Here is a 17,799-nt window from a genome sequence, read left to right as displayed (position 1 = left end):
ACTCTGGGAAACTTTACATTCTCTGTTAACAAGTAGTGGATACAGCCCAATCCATCACCGGAAAAGCCCCTCCCACCATCTACAAGGAGCAGTGTCACAAGAGAGCAGTATCCATCAGCAAGGACCACCACCATCCAGGCCATACTCTCTTCTTGTGGCTACCAAGTACAAGGAGTCTTAGGTCCTGCACCACTAGGTTTAGGAACAGCTATTACACTTCAATCATCAGGGTCCTGAATTGGTGTGGATAACTTCACTCACCTTAACTGTGAAATGATTCCACAATCAATGGCCTCACTCATAAACACTCAACAATTCATGTTCTCAGTATGTATGTATGATTAGTGTTTTTGTATTCGCAGAGTTTTGTACAATGGTTGCTTGTCAGTCTTTGTGTGTGGTTTTTCACTGATTCTGTTGTATTTCTTTGTTCTGTGAATGCCTGCAAGAAAATGAATCTCAAGGTAATTTATAGTGACATACTGTATACGTACTTACATAATAAATTTACTTTGAATAGTGACACTGGATCATTAAGGGCCAGGACGTAATCGGATATTACTTCAACATTCCATTTGTAGCTTTGCCTTTTCTCGGCACTATAGTGTCAGCCTTCTTTATATATTCTACTATTCAGCAGCCTTTGGAGGCATAATATCCTCAACTGGTTACAGGGAAAGATCGAATAGGTTAGAACTTCATTCCCTGGAGTGTAGCAGAATGAGGGGAGATTTGAAAGAGGTATATAGACAGTGGAAAAAGTCAGCTTGCATTTACCCTAAGGTTGGGTGGGACTGCAACCAGAAGTCAAGAGCCAAGGGCCAAGGGTGAAAGGTGGATTATTATTCAAGATTCCACCATCCAGCCAGCATCCTCTAACTTTCCACCATCAGGCAGGAGACTCCGATGCATAAAAACAAAAACGGTCAGGATGGGAAACAATTTCTTCCCCCAGGCCATTAGGCTTCTTAATTCCTTGCTGCATCATATTTGAAGTGTCACTGGCTCATCTGTTTTATATCTTACAGTATTTAATTTATACACTTTAGTTCATTATTTATGTGTGATTCATCTGTAGATTTTATACTTACTTTCATATGTTATTGTGTGTTACGTGTACTACTGTGTTTTACACCTTGGTTCAGAGAAAAGTTCTCTCATTTCTATATACATGTATATTTGTGGGGTCCAAATGGTTTTTGTGATGTGTCTCATGCGGTAGTGTAGTGGGTAGTGCTTGTCGTTCTCACTTTCAGCTTCCACCGCTGGCCAGCAGTCTTGTGAAAAGGAGAGCTGAATGTGTCAGTCTCTCCCTGTCAGTACACAGCCTCTCCAACAGCAAGCCTCATGTAGTGCCTCCTCGCTGGCGACACACGGAAACTGAACTCCTTTTGGACCCAGGCTGAACTACAGAGGATGGGGAAGAGGTCTAACCCCTGTACATGCATCATGTAGGTCTTCCAGTGTGTGGACTCGCCCTGGTACTTGTGAACCAGATCCCCAGCTATGGGTAAATATCCCCACTGCCTTGTGAGCAGCCTTAGGAGAGACGAAAGCTATGGGAGTAAACCCACACCACAAATTTGGAACGGAGCCCCTCAGGCGGCTGGACGTCACTGAAGATCCTTCCGGCAGCTCCAGCAGCCAAGCTGGTGCCAAATGTATTACTCATAAGCTTTCTTTATGTTTATACACAGACCAGATTGGCCAAAGGGCCTGTCCTGCTGTAGCACTCTATGAGTATGACTAGAGGCTGTCTGTTACCAAGCACAAAATCATTCATATCACAGCACCAAAACACACAAAAAAATGTTTTTAATGAGAAAGTAAGAATTAACACTGCACTGTAAAAAAATTCATTGTTAAGTACATACATACCACATCCATAGCACATGTAAATGCCACCTAAAGGAAAATGGGTAGAGGGAGACTTCAAATACTTGTACAAAGAAATGGAAAGTGGAGCTTTACTTCAGTTGCCTAAATCTTTTGAAAACTGCACAGCACACAAGGGAGCACATTTATTATACTGTCAGTACTATCATGCAGATTCAAGATTGTTTATTGTCATTTCCTGTATACAAATGTAAAGGAGAACAAAATAATTGTTACTCCAGATCAAACACAGCTCAAAAAAACCCCACTAAAAGATGAAAAACACAATAATAATTTTTAAAAATAATTAAAATACTTAAAATGATGTTAGGCACAGGAGTGTCTGTACATAAGGTGACTGACAGGAAATGATTTAATGGTGGTTGGGGGTGTGGAGGGGTGGGTGAGTGGGTGGAGGTGTTGAACAGCCTCACTGCTTGGGGAAAGTAACTGTTTTTGTGTCTGGTGGTCCTGGTGTAGATGCTACGTAGCCTCCTCCCTGATGGGAGTGGGACAGACATGAGCAGGGTGGGTGGGATCCTTCATGATGTTACTAGCCCTCTTCTGGCACCTTTTTGTAGATACGTCTTTGATGGCAGGTAGGCTGGTGCGGATGATGTGTAGTGAGGCATGATGATATTGGAAATTAATCTAAGAAAAATAGAAATTCAAGAGATTCTGCAGAAGCTGGAAATCCAGAGTAGCACAAAGAATACTGGAGGAACTTAGCAGGTCAGGCAGTAGCTATGGAAAGGAAGCAGTCAACGCTTTGGGCTGAGACCCTTCATCAGGATTCGTAATGAGATATAATGTGCTATCATAGTCAACATTTTTTTTCACATTGTTTAGAACCATTCAGTGACTTAAAAGGAGCAAAAACCTTGCAGGGCAGTTGCAAGAGAGATAGGAGACAGAAGTACATTCAAAAAGTTGAGGGGAAAGGGAATACTTTCTAAGTCAAAGAATTTAGCAGTGGGTTCATTCACTCTCCCACACAGGTTTCCTGTCATTGCCAGATCGCCAGACAACCAATCATTCAATAAGCAAGTTTTTCTTACAAGTTCAACTAAAATGGTGGCCAATGAAAGAAGCTCTGTGCAACACACACAAAATGCTGGAGGAACTCAGCAGGTCAGGCAGCATTTATGAAAAAGGGTAAACAGTCGATGTTTTTGGCGAGACCCTTCATTAGGACTAACAGGGAAAGGGTAAGATGCCGGTAAATTTCTCCTTCGGGTGAAGAAAAATTATCCCCCTCCCTATTCTCCAATCTGACCTTTTACCACTTCTCACCTGCCTATTATTTCCCCCTGGGCCCCCTCCTCCTTCTCTTTCTCCTATTGTCCACTCTCCCCTCCCATCAGATTCTTCCTTCTCCAGCCCTCGACCTTCCTCACCCACCTGGCTTCACCTATCACCTTCCAGTTAGCCTTCCACCCCACCCCCCTACCATCTAATTCAGGCATCTCCCCACTTCCTTCTCAGTCTTGATGAAGGGTCTTGGCCCGAAAAGTCAACTGTTTGCTCTTATCCATAGATGCTACCTGACCTATTGAGTTCCTCCAGCGTTTTGTGTGTGTTGCTCTGGATTTCCAGTATCTACAGACTTTCTTGTGTTTGTAATTAATTAGGGAAACCAATTTAAAACAATAGTTAAAGGCAGTTCTAATAATGAAATCCTGGATTTGTATAATTTTGTTACCTTTCACTTACCCGCATTTAAGCAGGGAACCCGGCTGTATTCACACTCACTTTCATGTCTGTCAATCGCTTCTAAAGAACAGATTGTTTCACAGCCGTGTTGCTTATTTCTGCACCACATCTGTAGCCGATTCAAATCATTTCGCATATACCTATTGTCAAAGATTAAAAAGGAGAAAATAATTTCTATTTAGTCTTACAGGATATGTCCCAACATAACGATGTAGTTATAAAGAAGGCAAGACAGTGGCTATACTTTATTAGGAGTTTATTAGGAGAAGGCATGTCAACAAATACACTCAAAAACTTCTATAGTTGTACTGTGGAGAGCATTCTGACAGGCTGCATCACTGTCTGGTATGGAGAGGCTACTGCACAGGACCGAAAGAAGCTGCAGAGGGTTGTAAATCTAGTCAGCTCCATCTTGGGTACTAGCCTACAAAGTACCCAGGACATCTTCAGGGAGCGATGTCTCAGAAAGACAGTGTCCATTATTAAGGACCTCCAGCACCCAGGGCATGCCCTTTTCTCACTGTTACCATCAGGTAGGAGGTACAGAAGCCTGAAGGCACACACTCAGCGATTCAGGAACAGCTTCTTCCCCTCTGCCATCCGATTCCTAAATGCACACTGAATCCTTGGATGCTACCTCACTTTTAAAAAAAAAATACAGTATTTCTGTTTTTGCACGTTTTTAAAAATCTATTCAATATACGTAATTGATTTACTTGTTTATTTATTATTATTTTTTATTTTATTTATTATTTTTTTCTCTGCTAGATTATGCATTAGAGTGTATGGGGTGTCTAGGGAGGGGTAGCACCTCTGGGCCATCTCGGCAGACGGGCCAAACCAGGTGAGGGTAGCCGACGGGTCTTTGACTCTCGGTGAGGTAAGGGATCTGCCTGTCCCAGCGTGTGAAGTCTGGCCCTGGCAGATGGAGCGGAGGAGACCAATCAATGGTCCAATGGTCAAGAAGGCAGGCCAGCAGGCGTTGTGGAGCGCTAAGAGTACGACAAGGCACTTAGACGTCCTGGTCATCCACTGCAAGAGGTGGTGATCTCTTTAAACTCACCCGGCAGTCGGCAAAGGCAAACCGCTGCTGTAACCTGCCGAGTACATAATTTCCCAATATGTCAGAGCGGCGTGGAGGGAAATTGTCCGCCAAATGGAATTTCCAGAGGCGACATAAAGCGAGGTAATGCATTGCATTGAACTGCTGCTGCTAAGTTAACAAATTTCATGTCACATGCCGGTGATAATAAACCTGATTCTGATTTTTATTCAATAAAATTATTTTTATTAGAAAGCATCTCTGAAGATCTGTCTAGTGTCCGACATATTGATGGAACTACAAAGAAGGGAAGACAGTGGCTGTATTTCATTAGTAGTTTGAGGAGATTTGGTTTGTCTCCAAAGACACTTGCAAATTTTCTACAGATGTACAATGAAGATTAGATTATGAGGACACGCAGTCCTCTTTTATTGTCATTTAGTAATGCATGCATTAAGAAATGATGTTCCTCCAGAATGATATCGCAGAAACACAAGACAAACCAAGACTAACAAAAAAAACTGACAAAAACCACATAATTGTAACATATAGTTACAACAGTGCAAAACAGTACCGTAATTTGATAAAGAACAGACCATGGGCACGGTAAAAAAAAAAGTCTCCAAGTCTCTCGGAAGTCCCATCATCTCATGCAGATGGTAGAAGGGAGAAACTCTCCCTGCCATGAGCTTCCAGCGCCGCAAACTTGCCGATGCAGCACCCTGGAAGCACCCGACCACAGCTGACTCGAGTCCGTCCGAAAACTTCGAGCCTCCAACCAGCCCTCCGACACCGAGCACCATCTCTGCCAAGCGCTTCGACCCTGGCCCCGGCAACAGGCAATAGGCAAAGCTGAGGATTTGGGGCCTTCCCCTCCGGAGATTCTCGATCGCGCAGTAGCAGCGGCAGCGAGGCAGGCATTTCAGAAGTTTCTCCAGATGTCGTATTTGTTAAATAGCATTCTAACTGGCCACATCATCGTCTGGTATGGAGGGAGGGGGGGTAGCACAGGATCGGAAAAAGCTGCAGCCAGTCCTTATACTTTCCACCACAAATCTATAGAAGCTTGTCGAAGTTCTACATGTCATGTCAAATCTTCACAAGCTCCTAAGGAAGAAGAAGTGCTGCTGTGCTTTCTTCATTATTGCCCTTATGTGCTGGGCCCAGGCCAGCTCCTCTGAAATGATAACTCAGAGGAATCTAAAGTTGCCGAACCGCTCCACCTCTGATCCTCCAGTTCCCTTCTCCTGAAATCAATAATCATCTCCCTGGTCTTGCTGATATTGAGTAAGAACCTGCTGTTGTGGAACCACCCAGCCAGATTTTCAATCTCTCTCCTATGTGCTGATTCATCACCACCTTTGATTCAGCCTACAGCAGTGGTGTTATCAGGAAATTTAAACATGGCATTGGAGCTGTGCTTAGCCTCACAGTCAGAAGTATAAAGTAGAGGATAAGCATGCAGTGTTTTGGTGCTCCAAAATAACCCCGCTGAAGCAAGAGGTTATTTATTTATTTAGAGATACAGCATGGAACAGGCGTTTGGGCTGCACACTTGATTAGCACAGGTCTTCAGTACTCAGTCAGGTACACACTCTGGGCCAGGTGCCTTCTGTGGGCTCACCCTCCTGAAGGATCCTCTCACATTGGCCTCAGATGGGAATCACAAGGTCAGCACGGGCTGTGGGAGTTGACAAGCTGTATTCTGTGTTTCATGACTGAGAAATTAAAAGTACTGAGTTTAATACAATTATAGATAACTAGATATAATAAAAAGATTGTTTTTGGAGTGGGTTAAGGTCAGCACAACATCAACACTAAACGTTTTTGTGGTGTAAATCTAATAGTGCACATCGGCCAGGTAACACCATTCCGACTGTAAAGTATGGTAGAGGTAGCATCATGCTACGGGGATGCTTTTGAGCTGCAGGGTCTGGAAATCTGGACAGGATTGATAGGAAGATGAACGCTGCTAAATTCAGAGAGATCCTGGATTAAAAACCTGCTTGCCTCTGCCAGAAAGCTTAAACTAGGGAGCAAGTTCATCTTTCAGCAGGACAAGAACCCAAAGCACACTTCCAGAAGTGTTCAAATAGTCCTTTGATTTGGCACAAACCATGCAATTAAATCCTTTCTCCTTGCAACAGTGCCTCCAGAGCAAAACAGAGCTCTAAAATTAAGAAATGAGTAAAATGTAAGGTTTTTTGTAATTGTATTATATATTTTATTCTAGTGCTAAGTTTCTCAACATCGCAACCCAAACGATTCCAAAAACTGGTTTTTAAGCTTATGAAAAACTAGCATTAATAAGAAAGTGTGTTTGTGTTCAATATCAGTGACTCTGTCGTTGATTGCTGGCGAGTAGTAAGACATTTGAGAACTGTTTTGCTCTCTGCGGTTTCAAGCATTCAGACTTGGAGATGCCAGAAACCCAAGTGATGCAACGGAAGTGAAAATGCAAGAATTTCACTACTTCAGCAAGTTAGGAACTACGAAGAATTTGAAGGCATCAACAATCATCTTGAGTGTTACAGTGAAAATGTTGATTTGGAGAATGCAATTATCGAACACATTGTATGGAGACAGTTTATTATCTATACTAGGTGTCGGTGCTGATTTTGTTCATTTGCAGTCAATCAAAAGAACATGGCAGTGTACACTGGATGAATTCCTCCATCAATAACTACTTGGAACCAATACACAGTTTTATGGCACTGTAGTAGTATTAGCAGTGTTTTAATTTGTTCTTTATTTCATTTAAATATATAATTTATCACTCACTTAGATAGCAGTTTGTCTTTTTTTTAAAATACCTTTTTAACTATTTTCATGAAACTTTGGCTAACTGAGGTAGCCACTTAATTGGGCCAAAATATACTGGTCCTGATTTGTCCCAATTAACTGGAATCCATTGTATTATCAATAACAGTTTGGAAAATTACCTGAATAGTGGTCGAAGCATGGATGTGTCCAGGGTCTGCCGATCTTCGGGGCAGTTGTGGTTCTGTATGAGCCACCCATGAATACATGACGTACAGAAGGCGTGCTCACATGGAGCCTGTAATGGATTCTCCAACACGTCTCGGCAAATGCAACACAAAAGACCTTCGTTTACATAGCCGATAAATCGTTCAATATCATATCCCATTCTATCACAGAAAACACGAGTTAAATGTTAAAATCATAAGACCATAAGACACAGGAGCAGAATCAGGTCATCCGGCCCATCGAGTCTTCTCCGCCATTCAATCTTGGCTGATCCTTTTTTTTCTCCTCCTCAACCCCAGTTCCCGGCCTTCTCCCCGTAGCCTTTGATGCCATGTCCAATCAAGAACCTATCAACCTCTGCCTTAAATACACCCAACGACCTGGCCTCCACAGCTGCACATGGCAACAAATTCCACAAATTCCCCACCTGTTGGCGAAAGATAAATAAGTGTAACACCCTGGGAAAGGTTTCACTGCTAATGTAATGGTCTTTCTGTTGAAGCAGTGTTTGGGTGTTGGTTAGAAATAATGGGTGCTTTGGAATGTGAGCCGTCCAGTGAGGGAAGTATGTTTTTGTGCTGTGTGCCCGAGACCGAGGTGATCTAGGGCTTTTGTTCGGCAAGAGATGGAGAGAGAAAACGCCAGAAAGGAGAGGCCGTAGACACCAGCAAGGAGGGGACTTCGAGTGGGGCCAGGAGTCGACGAAGCCCGGGGAAATCGATGGAAGATCAGCAAAAGGGAAACCGTGAGCTCCAACTTGTGCATATTAGACTGTTCCATTAAAATGGGCCCTTTTCTTTTTGTTTTTCTTTACTAACCCTTTAGTCAAGTTAAGAATTACAAAGCCAAATCGTTTAATTACATATGGTGTACTGTTTGTTATTTCATGGTACTGATTTGTAGCAGGGAACACATCACACAGCATCCACACAAACAGGAGGTTTTGCAAATCAATTTCATACATTTGCCGGGGCCAGAGATTGTCTTCCCCAGAATTACACAGCCCACAGAACCAGAGGGTTACAAAAGCAATTTACATTTTAAAAAAAATATCACTGAATAAAAGAGAAGGATGGAACTTACATCAGAGGGATATGGGAAGAGAGGTCCATACTGCCTTGAAAGTGGCATCACAGGTAAATAGGGTCATAAAGAAAGCTTTTGGCGCATTGGCCTTCATAGAGTATTTCTATATTGAGTACAGCAATGGGAATGTTATGTTGAAATTGTGTAAGAAGTTGTAGAGGCCTAATTTTGGGTATTGTGTGCTATTTTGGTCCCCTACCTACAGAAAAGATGTTAATATTGAAAGAGTACAGAGAAAATTTACAAGGAATGGACAACCTAAGTTATAGGGAAAGGTTGAACAAGTTAATACTTTATTCCCTAGAGCACAGAACGAGGGGAGATTTGATAGAGGTATACAAAATTATGAGGAGTATATAGTGGAAGAAGCCTACTTGCAGTTACCCTAAGGTTGAGCAAGACTAGAACTAGAGATCATAGGTCAAGGGTGAAAGAGGAAACGTTTAAGGGGAACAGGAGGGGAACTTCTTCACTCTTAGGGTGGTGAGAGTGTGGAACAAGCTGCCAGTGGATGGTAGATGCAGGTTTGATTTCAGTATTTGAGAGAAATTTGGATAGGTACATAGATGGGAGGGGTATGGAAGACTATGGTCTGAATGCAGGTTGATGGGACTACACAGATTAATAGTTCAGCATGGACTAGATGGGCCAAAGGGCCTGTTTCTGTCCTGTAGTGTTCTGACTCTAAAACCATAGAATTTTGTTCTAAATAATACATTTAATTTACTCATTAAAAATTATCCAAAATATCCAACATTCAGCCAGAAAAATATCCACAATTTTACAGACTTCATAAATGTAAAGTAGCAAGTGGATTCCTCATTAGAATATAAAATAAAAATTATTCCATAAGACCTTAAGGCATAGCAGTAGAATTTGCCATGGAGAGGGGGAAATTGTGCCTACCCTGTGCACACTCTTAACTCACATCTCTTGTTCATAATCTGCAGTGTTTAGCCAAGATTATTTTTATTTCCTGGGTTGGTTTGGGAGAAGATGAGATAATTTAATGCATGAACAGGTTTGCAGTGACTTAAAAATTGTATACTTTGGAAGAATTTCACCCAGACATCAACATTTCTGATTAGAGACCTGGGTCTGAAGACCTGCTGAGCAAGTCTAAGGCCCAATTTCTTTAAGTCTGAGTCCTGCTGGAGACTGGTGACCGAAGACAGCCTGTCCCTGGGTTAGAGGAGTGTGTGTGTGTAGAATCTTGTTGTGTTGTTCTGCTGAACACTGTGGGCATGTTATGTTGGTGCCGGAATGTGAGGCACCACTTGTGGGCTACCCTCAGCACACCTCTGGGAGTGTTGGTTGTAAATGCAATGACACACGTGATAAATAAATAAATAAATAAATCTGAATCTAATATTACTCATGACTATATTTTCAAAACTGATTTAATGCACTTGATTACATTGCTGCCAGAGTTAGAACAATTTCACATTTAATGTGATTGCCAGACATTCAGAAGGATCAAGAATAATGAAAAATTAAACAATTAAATGTTACCTATTTAAGTAATTCATAACACTACAATAAAGCTTACTTACCTAGATCTTTCACAACTATTCCTCACCAATGAAATTGACAGAATTGCTATTCCCACTTTGTATCAGTTCTGTGAACAAGGCTGCAAGATACAACATGCAATTCTTTTTGTGACTCTCTTTCTCCTTTACAACTGTGATATACTGTACATAGAACTTAACAGCACAGTACAGACCCTTTGGCCCACAATGTTGTAGCAACCTTCAAGCTTACTACAAGATCTGTGCTTACAACAAGTATCTGTGCTGTACTTCTTTATGACTATCAATCTTACCCTTCTCTTCTCCACGGCCCTCCAATTTCTATCATCCATGTGTCTATCTAAGGAGTTTCTTAAATGGCCCTAATGCATCTTCCTCTACCACCACCCCCTACAGCTATTACACGCTCTCATCATGTAAAATACTTACCTCTGATGGCACCCCCTATACTTTCCATCAATTACTTTAAAATTATGCTCCCTCATGTTAACCACTTCTGCCCTGGAAAAAAACCTGAGGCTATCTACTGGTACGTATATTACAACTCCTGTTGTTTTCCCTTGTACTACTCAGTGCACTGTTGTAATGAATTAAACTGTATGAACAGTAGCAAGACTTGATTTTTACTGTACCCTTGGTACATGTGACAAAAATAAGCCAATTTATTACAACAATACCAACACTTTAACAACGAAGAGTTCTCAGCAGTTTACTACAATTTCTGCCCTTATGCTGTTCTTCATCTCATGTTCTCGATATTTATTGCTTATTCAGTATTATTTTGTTTTCTTTTTTGTAGTTTGTTGCTTTTGCACGTTGTTGTTTGTCCCTTTTGTGTATGTTTTTTCACTGATTCCATTGTGTTTCTTTGTAGTTAACGTGACTGCCCGTAAGAAAGTTCTGCTCCCGTGTCTTACGTCATTTGACCCGTTGAGCCTGCTCCATCATTCCATCATGGCTGATTATTATCCCTCTCAACCCCGTTCTCCTGCCTTCTCCCCATAACATTTGATAATAGATTTACACATTTCTTATTAAGATTACTAGCAGGGTTTTACTTATCCAACAACCTCCCGTACTGAAAAGACTGTCTTAAACTTTCTCTCCCATCTACTTCCTGCATGAATCTACAACCAGACACAGTCTTATCCCATCAACTCTCAAAGTGAAAGGACCACCTTCTACATTCCTACCTCTCTCCATGATCTCTTCTCTTTATTCTCCCCTAACCTAGAAATCAGCCCATCACCTTCACCTTCCTCCCTCTGGTATCCTGTCTCCTTTCCCTTATTCCTGGACTATCAGGACATCTCCTCTTTCCATTACTACCATTAAGGTGGTGGTACAGAAGCCCTGAAGCCTGCAGGAGTCGATGTTTCTTTTTATGTTGACTTGGATGGCTTTGTGGCCAAGTTTACAAATGGTATGAAGACCGGTTGAGAGACAGGTAGTGTTGAGGAAGCAAGGGGTCTACAGAAGGATTTGGAGTATAGGCAAAGAAGTGGCAGATGGATTACTGTGTTGGGAAGCATACAGTCATGTACTTTGATAGAAGGAATAAAAGCACAGAATAGACTATTTTCTAAATGAGGAGAAAATACAAAAATCTGAGGTGCAAAGAGACTTGGGAGTCCTCATGCAGGATTCCTTAAAGGTTAACCAGCAGGTTGAGTCTGTGGTGAGGAAGGCAAAAGCAATGTTAGCATTTATTTCAAGAGGACTTGAATATAAAAACAAAGATGTAATACTGAGGCGTTATAGCACTGGTGTAATGTAATACTGATACAATACAAATAAAATGCTGGATATTGTGTATGTTGCTTGGATTTCTAGCACCCGCAGATTTTCTCTTGTCTGTAACACTAATACATTTGAGTTCAGCTTCTCCTTCTCAAATTTCAGAATTAATTTCGATCATATTGTGATCACTTTCCCCCAGGAGTTCTTTTACCTTAAGCTCTCTAATCCAGGGGTCCCCAAGCTTTTTTGCACCGCGGACTGGTTTAATATTGACAATATTCTTGTGGACCGGCCGACCAGGGGGTGGTGTTCAAGTAGGGTTAAACTCACCTCAATATGTCTTTTACAGTTAGGGTTGCCAACTTTCTCACTCCCAAATAAGGGACAAAAGTAGCAGTCAAATCCCGGGACACTTTACCCCAGGAAAGACTACCATGACCATGAAGCCTTGTGCGGGCACCTGTGTGCGTATGTGTCGATTTTTTCCCACTAATCAGTTTTGCCTTCATCTTCCCCACTACACTGTACATACATTATTTCTACTTTATATAGGCTGTGTATTTATCATATCATTCCTGCTTTTACTATATGTTAGTGTTATTTATTTTTGGTTTTATGTGTTATTTGGTATGATTTGTTAGGTTCTTTTTTGGGTCTAGGAATGCTCAAAAATTTTTCCCATATAAATTAATGGTAATTGCTTCTTCGCTTCACGCCATTTCGGCACGAAAGGTTTCATAGGAATGCTCTACCTTAGCGGCGGAAATACAGGACAAACCAATTTAGCCCCATATACGGGATGTCCTGGCAAATACGGGATAGTTGGCAACCCTATGTTCAAGTTCAACAGCGCGTGACAGGATGACAGGATTAGATAAGGCTACAGAAAGTTGCAAACTCTACCATCTCCACCACGGGCACTAGACTCCCCAGCACCAAAGAAACCTTCAAAAGGCAGCATCCATCAAGCAACACACATCAAAGTGGCTGGTGAACGCAGCAGGCCAGGTAGCATCTCTAGGAAGAGATACAGTCGACGTTTCAGGCCGAGACCCTTCGTTAGGACTAACTGAAGGAAGAGTGAGTAAGAGATTTGAAAGTGGGAGGGGGAGGGGGAGATCCAAAATGATAGGAGAAGACAGGAGGGGGAGGGATGGAGCCAAGAGCTGGACAAGTGATTGGCAAAAGGGATACGAGAGGATCATGGGACAGGAGGCCCAGGGAGAAAGAAAAGGGGGAGGGGGGAAGCCCAGAGGAAGGGCAAGGGGTATAGTGAGAGGGACAGAGGGAGAAAAAGGGGAGAGAGAAAAACAATGTGTGTATATAAATAAATAAATAACGGATGGGTTATGAGTGGGAGGTGGGGCATTAGTGGAAGTTTGAGAAGTCAATGTTCATGCCATCAGGTGTGTTGCTTGAAATTCTAGCATCTGCAGATTTCCTCGTGTATCCATTATTAAGGGTGCCCAAAGTCCTTTTCTCTTTGTTGCCATGAAAAAGGTGGTAGAAGTGCCTAAAGACCCACACCCAATGTTTCAGGAACAGCTTCTTCCCCTCCATCAGATTTCTGAACTCTCAATGAACCTTTGAACACCATTTCCCCATTTTTTTGTTACTCTTTTTGCACTACTTACTGATATTAATGTTTTATATATATTTCTTATTTTAATTTATAGTTTTTTATTATGTATTGCAATATACTGTTGCCCAAAACAACAAATTTCACAAAACATGTCAATGACATTAAATCTGATTCCGTATAAAAAGTACGCAAGGCAAGTTTTTCACTGTAACTCAGTACAAGTGACAATACCAAGAAATCTATCACCAAACACAGGCTTTGGAGTCAACAGTCACCAATAAACCCAACAAGGTATTCAGAAGTAATTACCAGAACTATCAATAACACATCATTACTTAGTGTTCAGTAGTTAACTACGGGAGCTAAACGTGCAGAGAATAAAAAGGCTGTGGTAGACAGAATTGAATGGATTTTTAAGTAGCAGGAGTCTTTAACCCTTTGGTACATTCCCAATCATCCAGTATAGCCACAGTAAATCAATATCTACAAGCTAGGGGTTCATATATAACATGTATAACCAACTCCCTCAGCATTACCATCACTGACCAGCCAGCCCTCTCCCAAGTCAAAATCCCACACTCGTTGCCCCTTACATGACACAACTCCCCCACTCGTTACTGTTCACACACACCCTCACACCAGACACAACCTCCCACATTACCCCTCACACCAGACACAACCCGTTACCCCTTGCAAACCTCCTGCCCACCAGACACAAACCCCTCACTCATTACCCCTCACACACCCCCTGCCTACCAAAACCCCCACACGTTACCCCTCACACACCCCCCACACCAGACACAAACCACAATTTACCCCTCACATCAGAGACAAACCCCAAGTTACTCTTCACACACCCCCTGCCCAACAAACACAAATTCCCCACTCGTTTCCCCTCGCACAGCCCCTGCCCATCAGAAACAATCACCCCCACTCATTGTCCCACACACCAGACATAAACGCCCCATTTGTTACCCCTCCACACACCCTCACACCAGACATAACCCTCCACAGCACCCAACCATGTCTCCCCTCGTTAGCCCTTCACCCTCACCCGCCTCACACCCCATCAGCCCTCGCTAGTCCCCCCTTCACCAGCCCCACAACCCGTCACCCCTCACAAGTCCCCCCACCCACCCACCTCATCACCCCCCTGCCGGTTCCCCTCACCCCACACCCGTCACCCCTCGCCAGTACCCCACCCTCACCCGCCACACAGCCTATCACCCATCGCCAGTCCCCCCCACCCACCTCATCACCCCTGCTGGTTCCAATCATCAGTCCCCCTACCCTAAAACGCCCCACACCCGGTCACCCCTCGCCAGTTCCCCCAAACTAAAACGCCCAACACCCAGTCACCCCTCGCCAGTCCCCCCACCCTAAAACGCCCCACACCCAGTCACCCCTCGCCAGTCCCCCCACCCTAAAACGCCCCACACCCAGTCACCCCTCGCCAGTCCCCCCACCCTAAAACGCCCCACACCCGGTCACCCCTCGCCAGTACCCCACCCTCACCCACCACACAGCCCGTCACTCCTCGCCAGTCCCCCCACCCTAAAACGCCCCACACCCGGTCACCCCTCGCCAGTACCCCCACCCTAAAACGCCAAACAGCTCGTCACCCCTCGCCAGTCCCCCCAAACTAAAACGCCCCACGTCTGGTCACCCATCGCCAGTCACCCCACCCTAAAACGCCCCACACCCGGTCACCCCTCGCCAGTCCCGCCCAACCCCCAGTCACCCATCGCCGCCCCTCTTACAATTCTGTCCGTTTCCAGTCAATGCCGCAAAACGTCGCAAATGCATGCCGGATGAACTTTACGGCGATTAGCTCCAGGGGGCGTGAACCGCCGGAATGACAGGTGAGGCGGCGGGGCGGAGTGTGGCGGGAATCGGATATAAAACAGTCTTTTATCACCACAGTGAGGGATCGGGGATTGCGGGGCGGAGTGTGGAGGGAATCGGATATAAAACAGTCTTTTATCACCACAGTGAGGGATCGGGGATTGCGGGGCGGAGTGTGGAGGGAATCCGATATAAAACAGTCTTTTATTGCCTTGGTGAGGGTGGGGCTGCAGGGTTGAATGCAACCCTCGCATTCAAGGTTTGTCCCACGGCAGCACTGATATAGAATTAAATACAGCCTCCTGCAGGAGGACAGGTGCTGGAAACCTAAACAAACGTACAAACGGTACACCCATCGGCGCTCGCTCGAGAAAACACACACACACACACACACACACGCACACACACACACACACGCACGCACGCACGCACACACACACACGCACACACACACACACACGCACGCACGCACACACACACACGCACACACACACACACACACGCACACGCGCGCGCACACACGCACACGCGCCCATCTGCACACTGACACAGATACATACATATACCCATCCTCACCCTCATACTCACTCTCTCTCACACACACACACAAAGGACTGGAAAATCCCACTGGGCCAGCCAGCATCTGTGGGGATGTGGACAGATGTTGTTTTGGGCCGGAACCTGTAACAAGATGACATTAGAGTTAAAGCAGGATTTTCGGTGCCAAACTGCTGGGTGTCCTGGAGAAACATGGATCATTTCACTTACCACTCGTCTGAATTGATTATACAACCTACACATGCACTTTGAAGGACTCATGTGTCAGTATTATTTTTGTTTGCAGAATTTTCTTTTGCACATTGATTGTTAGTCTTCGTTTATGTAGAGTTTTTCATTAATTATATTGTATTTTTTATTTCTTTGTAAATGCCTGCAAGAAAATAAATCTCAAAGCAATATATATGGTGACATAAAATCACTTTTACAATAAATTTACTTAAACTTTTGAATTTAACAACTGGATAGCACTGAACACATCTCTAATTCACTTTAAGAAATATTACACGGGATATTAAAAAAGGCAAAACCCTAATCAATACAGTTTAACAGCCCGATGACCACCTTGCAATAAAATGGACTCTTTTGTTCTAATTGTGTTCTTGAAAACAAATGTGTACAATTTATGTTTTTGTTTTTCTTGTAAATGCTGTACATGATGCTATGTTCCTGCAATGCTGCTACAAGTAAGTTTTTACATCACAGCTGCGCATTCATGTACTTGTGCATATGACAATCATCTCGACTTTGCCTTTGATCTGGTAAGTTTAAAGGGATTGTGGTAACTGGGGCCCCAGTGAATTTAACAGAACACAGTAACTAGACTTGAAGCAGGTTTAAGAGGAGCTGGGCAAACGTCAACTGGATATCAAACCAGGAGGATTTCTGAATAGTTGGATCGCACATCATTCAATCGCAAACAAGAAAATCTGCAGATACTGCAAATCCAAGCAACATGTGCAAAATGCTGGAGGAACTCGGCAGGCCAGCTGTGCTGAGTTCTTCCAGCATTTTGTGTCTGTTGCACATTATTCAATGTCATTCAGTACACAAGTGTAAAGGAAACTGAATTAATTGTTACTCTGGATCTGATGGAGCACAAAAAAAATCACAATAAGATAAAGCACACTAAAATAGAAACCACAATAAATATAAAACATCAGATAACTTATCTACTATCTTAGGTACATAGATTGATTCAAGCTTGTTTAATGGCATTTCCAGTACACAAGGGTAAAGGGGAACAAAACAATTATTACTCTGGATCTGATATATTACAAAAAAACACAATAAGATTAAAAAAACACAATAATAATAAAAAAGCATAATAAATATAATTACTTACATAGATTGTGTCTCCATAAAGTTTTACTATGCACAGGAGTGTGTGTACATAAGGTGACTGCCAGGAAATGATAAAGTGGTGGTTGGGGGTGTGGAGGGGTGGGTTAATGGGTGGAGGTGCTGATCAGCTTTACTTTTTGGGGAAAGTAACTGATTTTGAGTCTCGCAAACACGAGGAATTCTGCAGATGCTGGAAATTCAGGCAACACACATCAACCCCACCAGCAACTTTGATGTGTGTTGCTTGTTTTTGAGTCTGGTAGTTCCAGCATGGATGCTACATAGCCTCCTCCCTGATGGGAGTGGGACAAACAGTCCATGAGCAGGGTGGGTGGGATCCTTCATGATGTTGCTGACCCTTTTCCGGCACCTTTCTGTATTTATGTCCTTGATGGCGAATAGGCTGGTGCGGGTGATGCGTTGGGCATTTTTGCTACCCATTGTAGAACCCTCCTGTCCACTGCAGTGATTGTTCAGCAGCTACTGTACTCCCA

General features: G+C 43.3%; 1 protein-coding gene across 3 annotated transcripts in view; it reads right to left on the bottom strand.

The window, feature by feature from the left end:
• rnf41l (ring finger protein 41, like) overlaps positions 1-15,373 on the bottom strand; it is a 30,646-nt gene extending 15,273 nt beyond the window's left edge. Inside the window, exons 1-4 of one of the 3 annotated variants that reach the window (XM_063042488.1) lie at positions 15,319-15,373; positions 10,258-10,337; positions 7,573-7,779; positions 3,628-3,728 (exon numbers count right to left, since the gene is read on the bottom strand). In XM_063042488.1, coding sequence (XP_062898558.1) covers positions 3,628-3,728; positions 7,573-7,778 — 307 coding nt within the window. In that variant the 5' untranslated portion in view covers position 7,779; positions 10,258-10,337; positions 15,319-15,373. Of the gene's footprint in view, positions 1-3,588; positions 3,729-7,572; positions 7,780-10,257; positions 10,338-15,318 lie in introns of those variants that run through there. The other 2 variants (XM_063042484.1, XM_063042492.1) reach the window with 2 other exon arrangements.
• Positions 15,374-17,799: the final 2,426 nt, after the last annotated feature.

The sequence above is a fragment of the Mobula hypostoma genome, chromosome 1 (assembly GCF_963921235.1).
Source record: "Mobula hypostoma chromosome 1, sMobHyp1.1, whole genome shotgun sequence".
In the NCBI taxonomy this organism is placed as follows: domain Eukaryota; kingdom Metazoa; phylum Chordata; class Chondrichthyes; order Myliobatiformes; family Myliobatidae; genus Mobula; species Mobula hypostoma.
The sequence above is the reverse complement of the archived record's forward strand: the minus strand, read 5'-3'. Positions and strand labels throughout refer to the sequence as shown.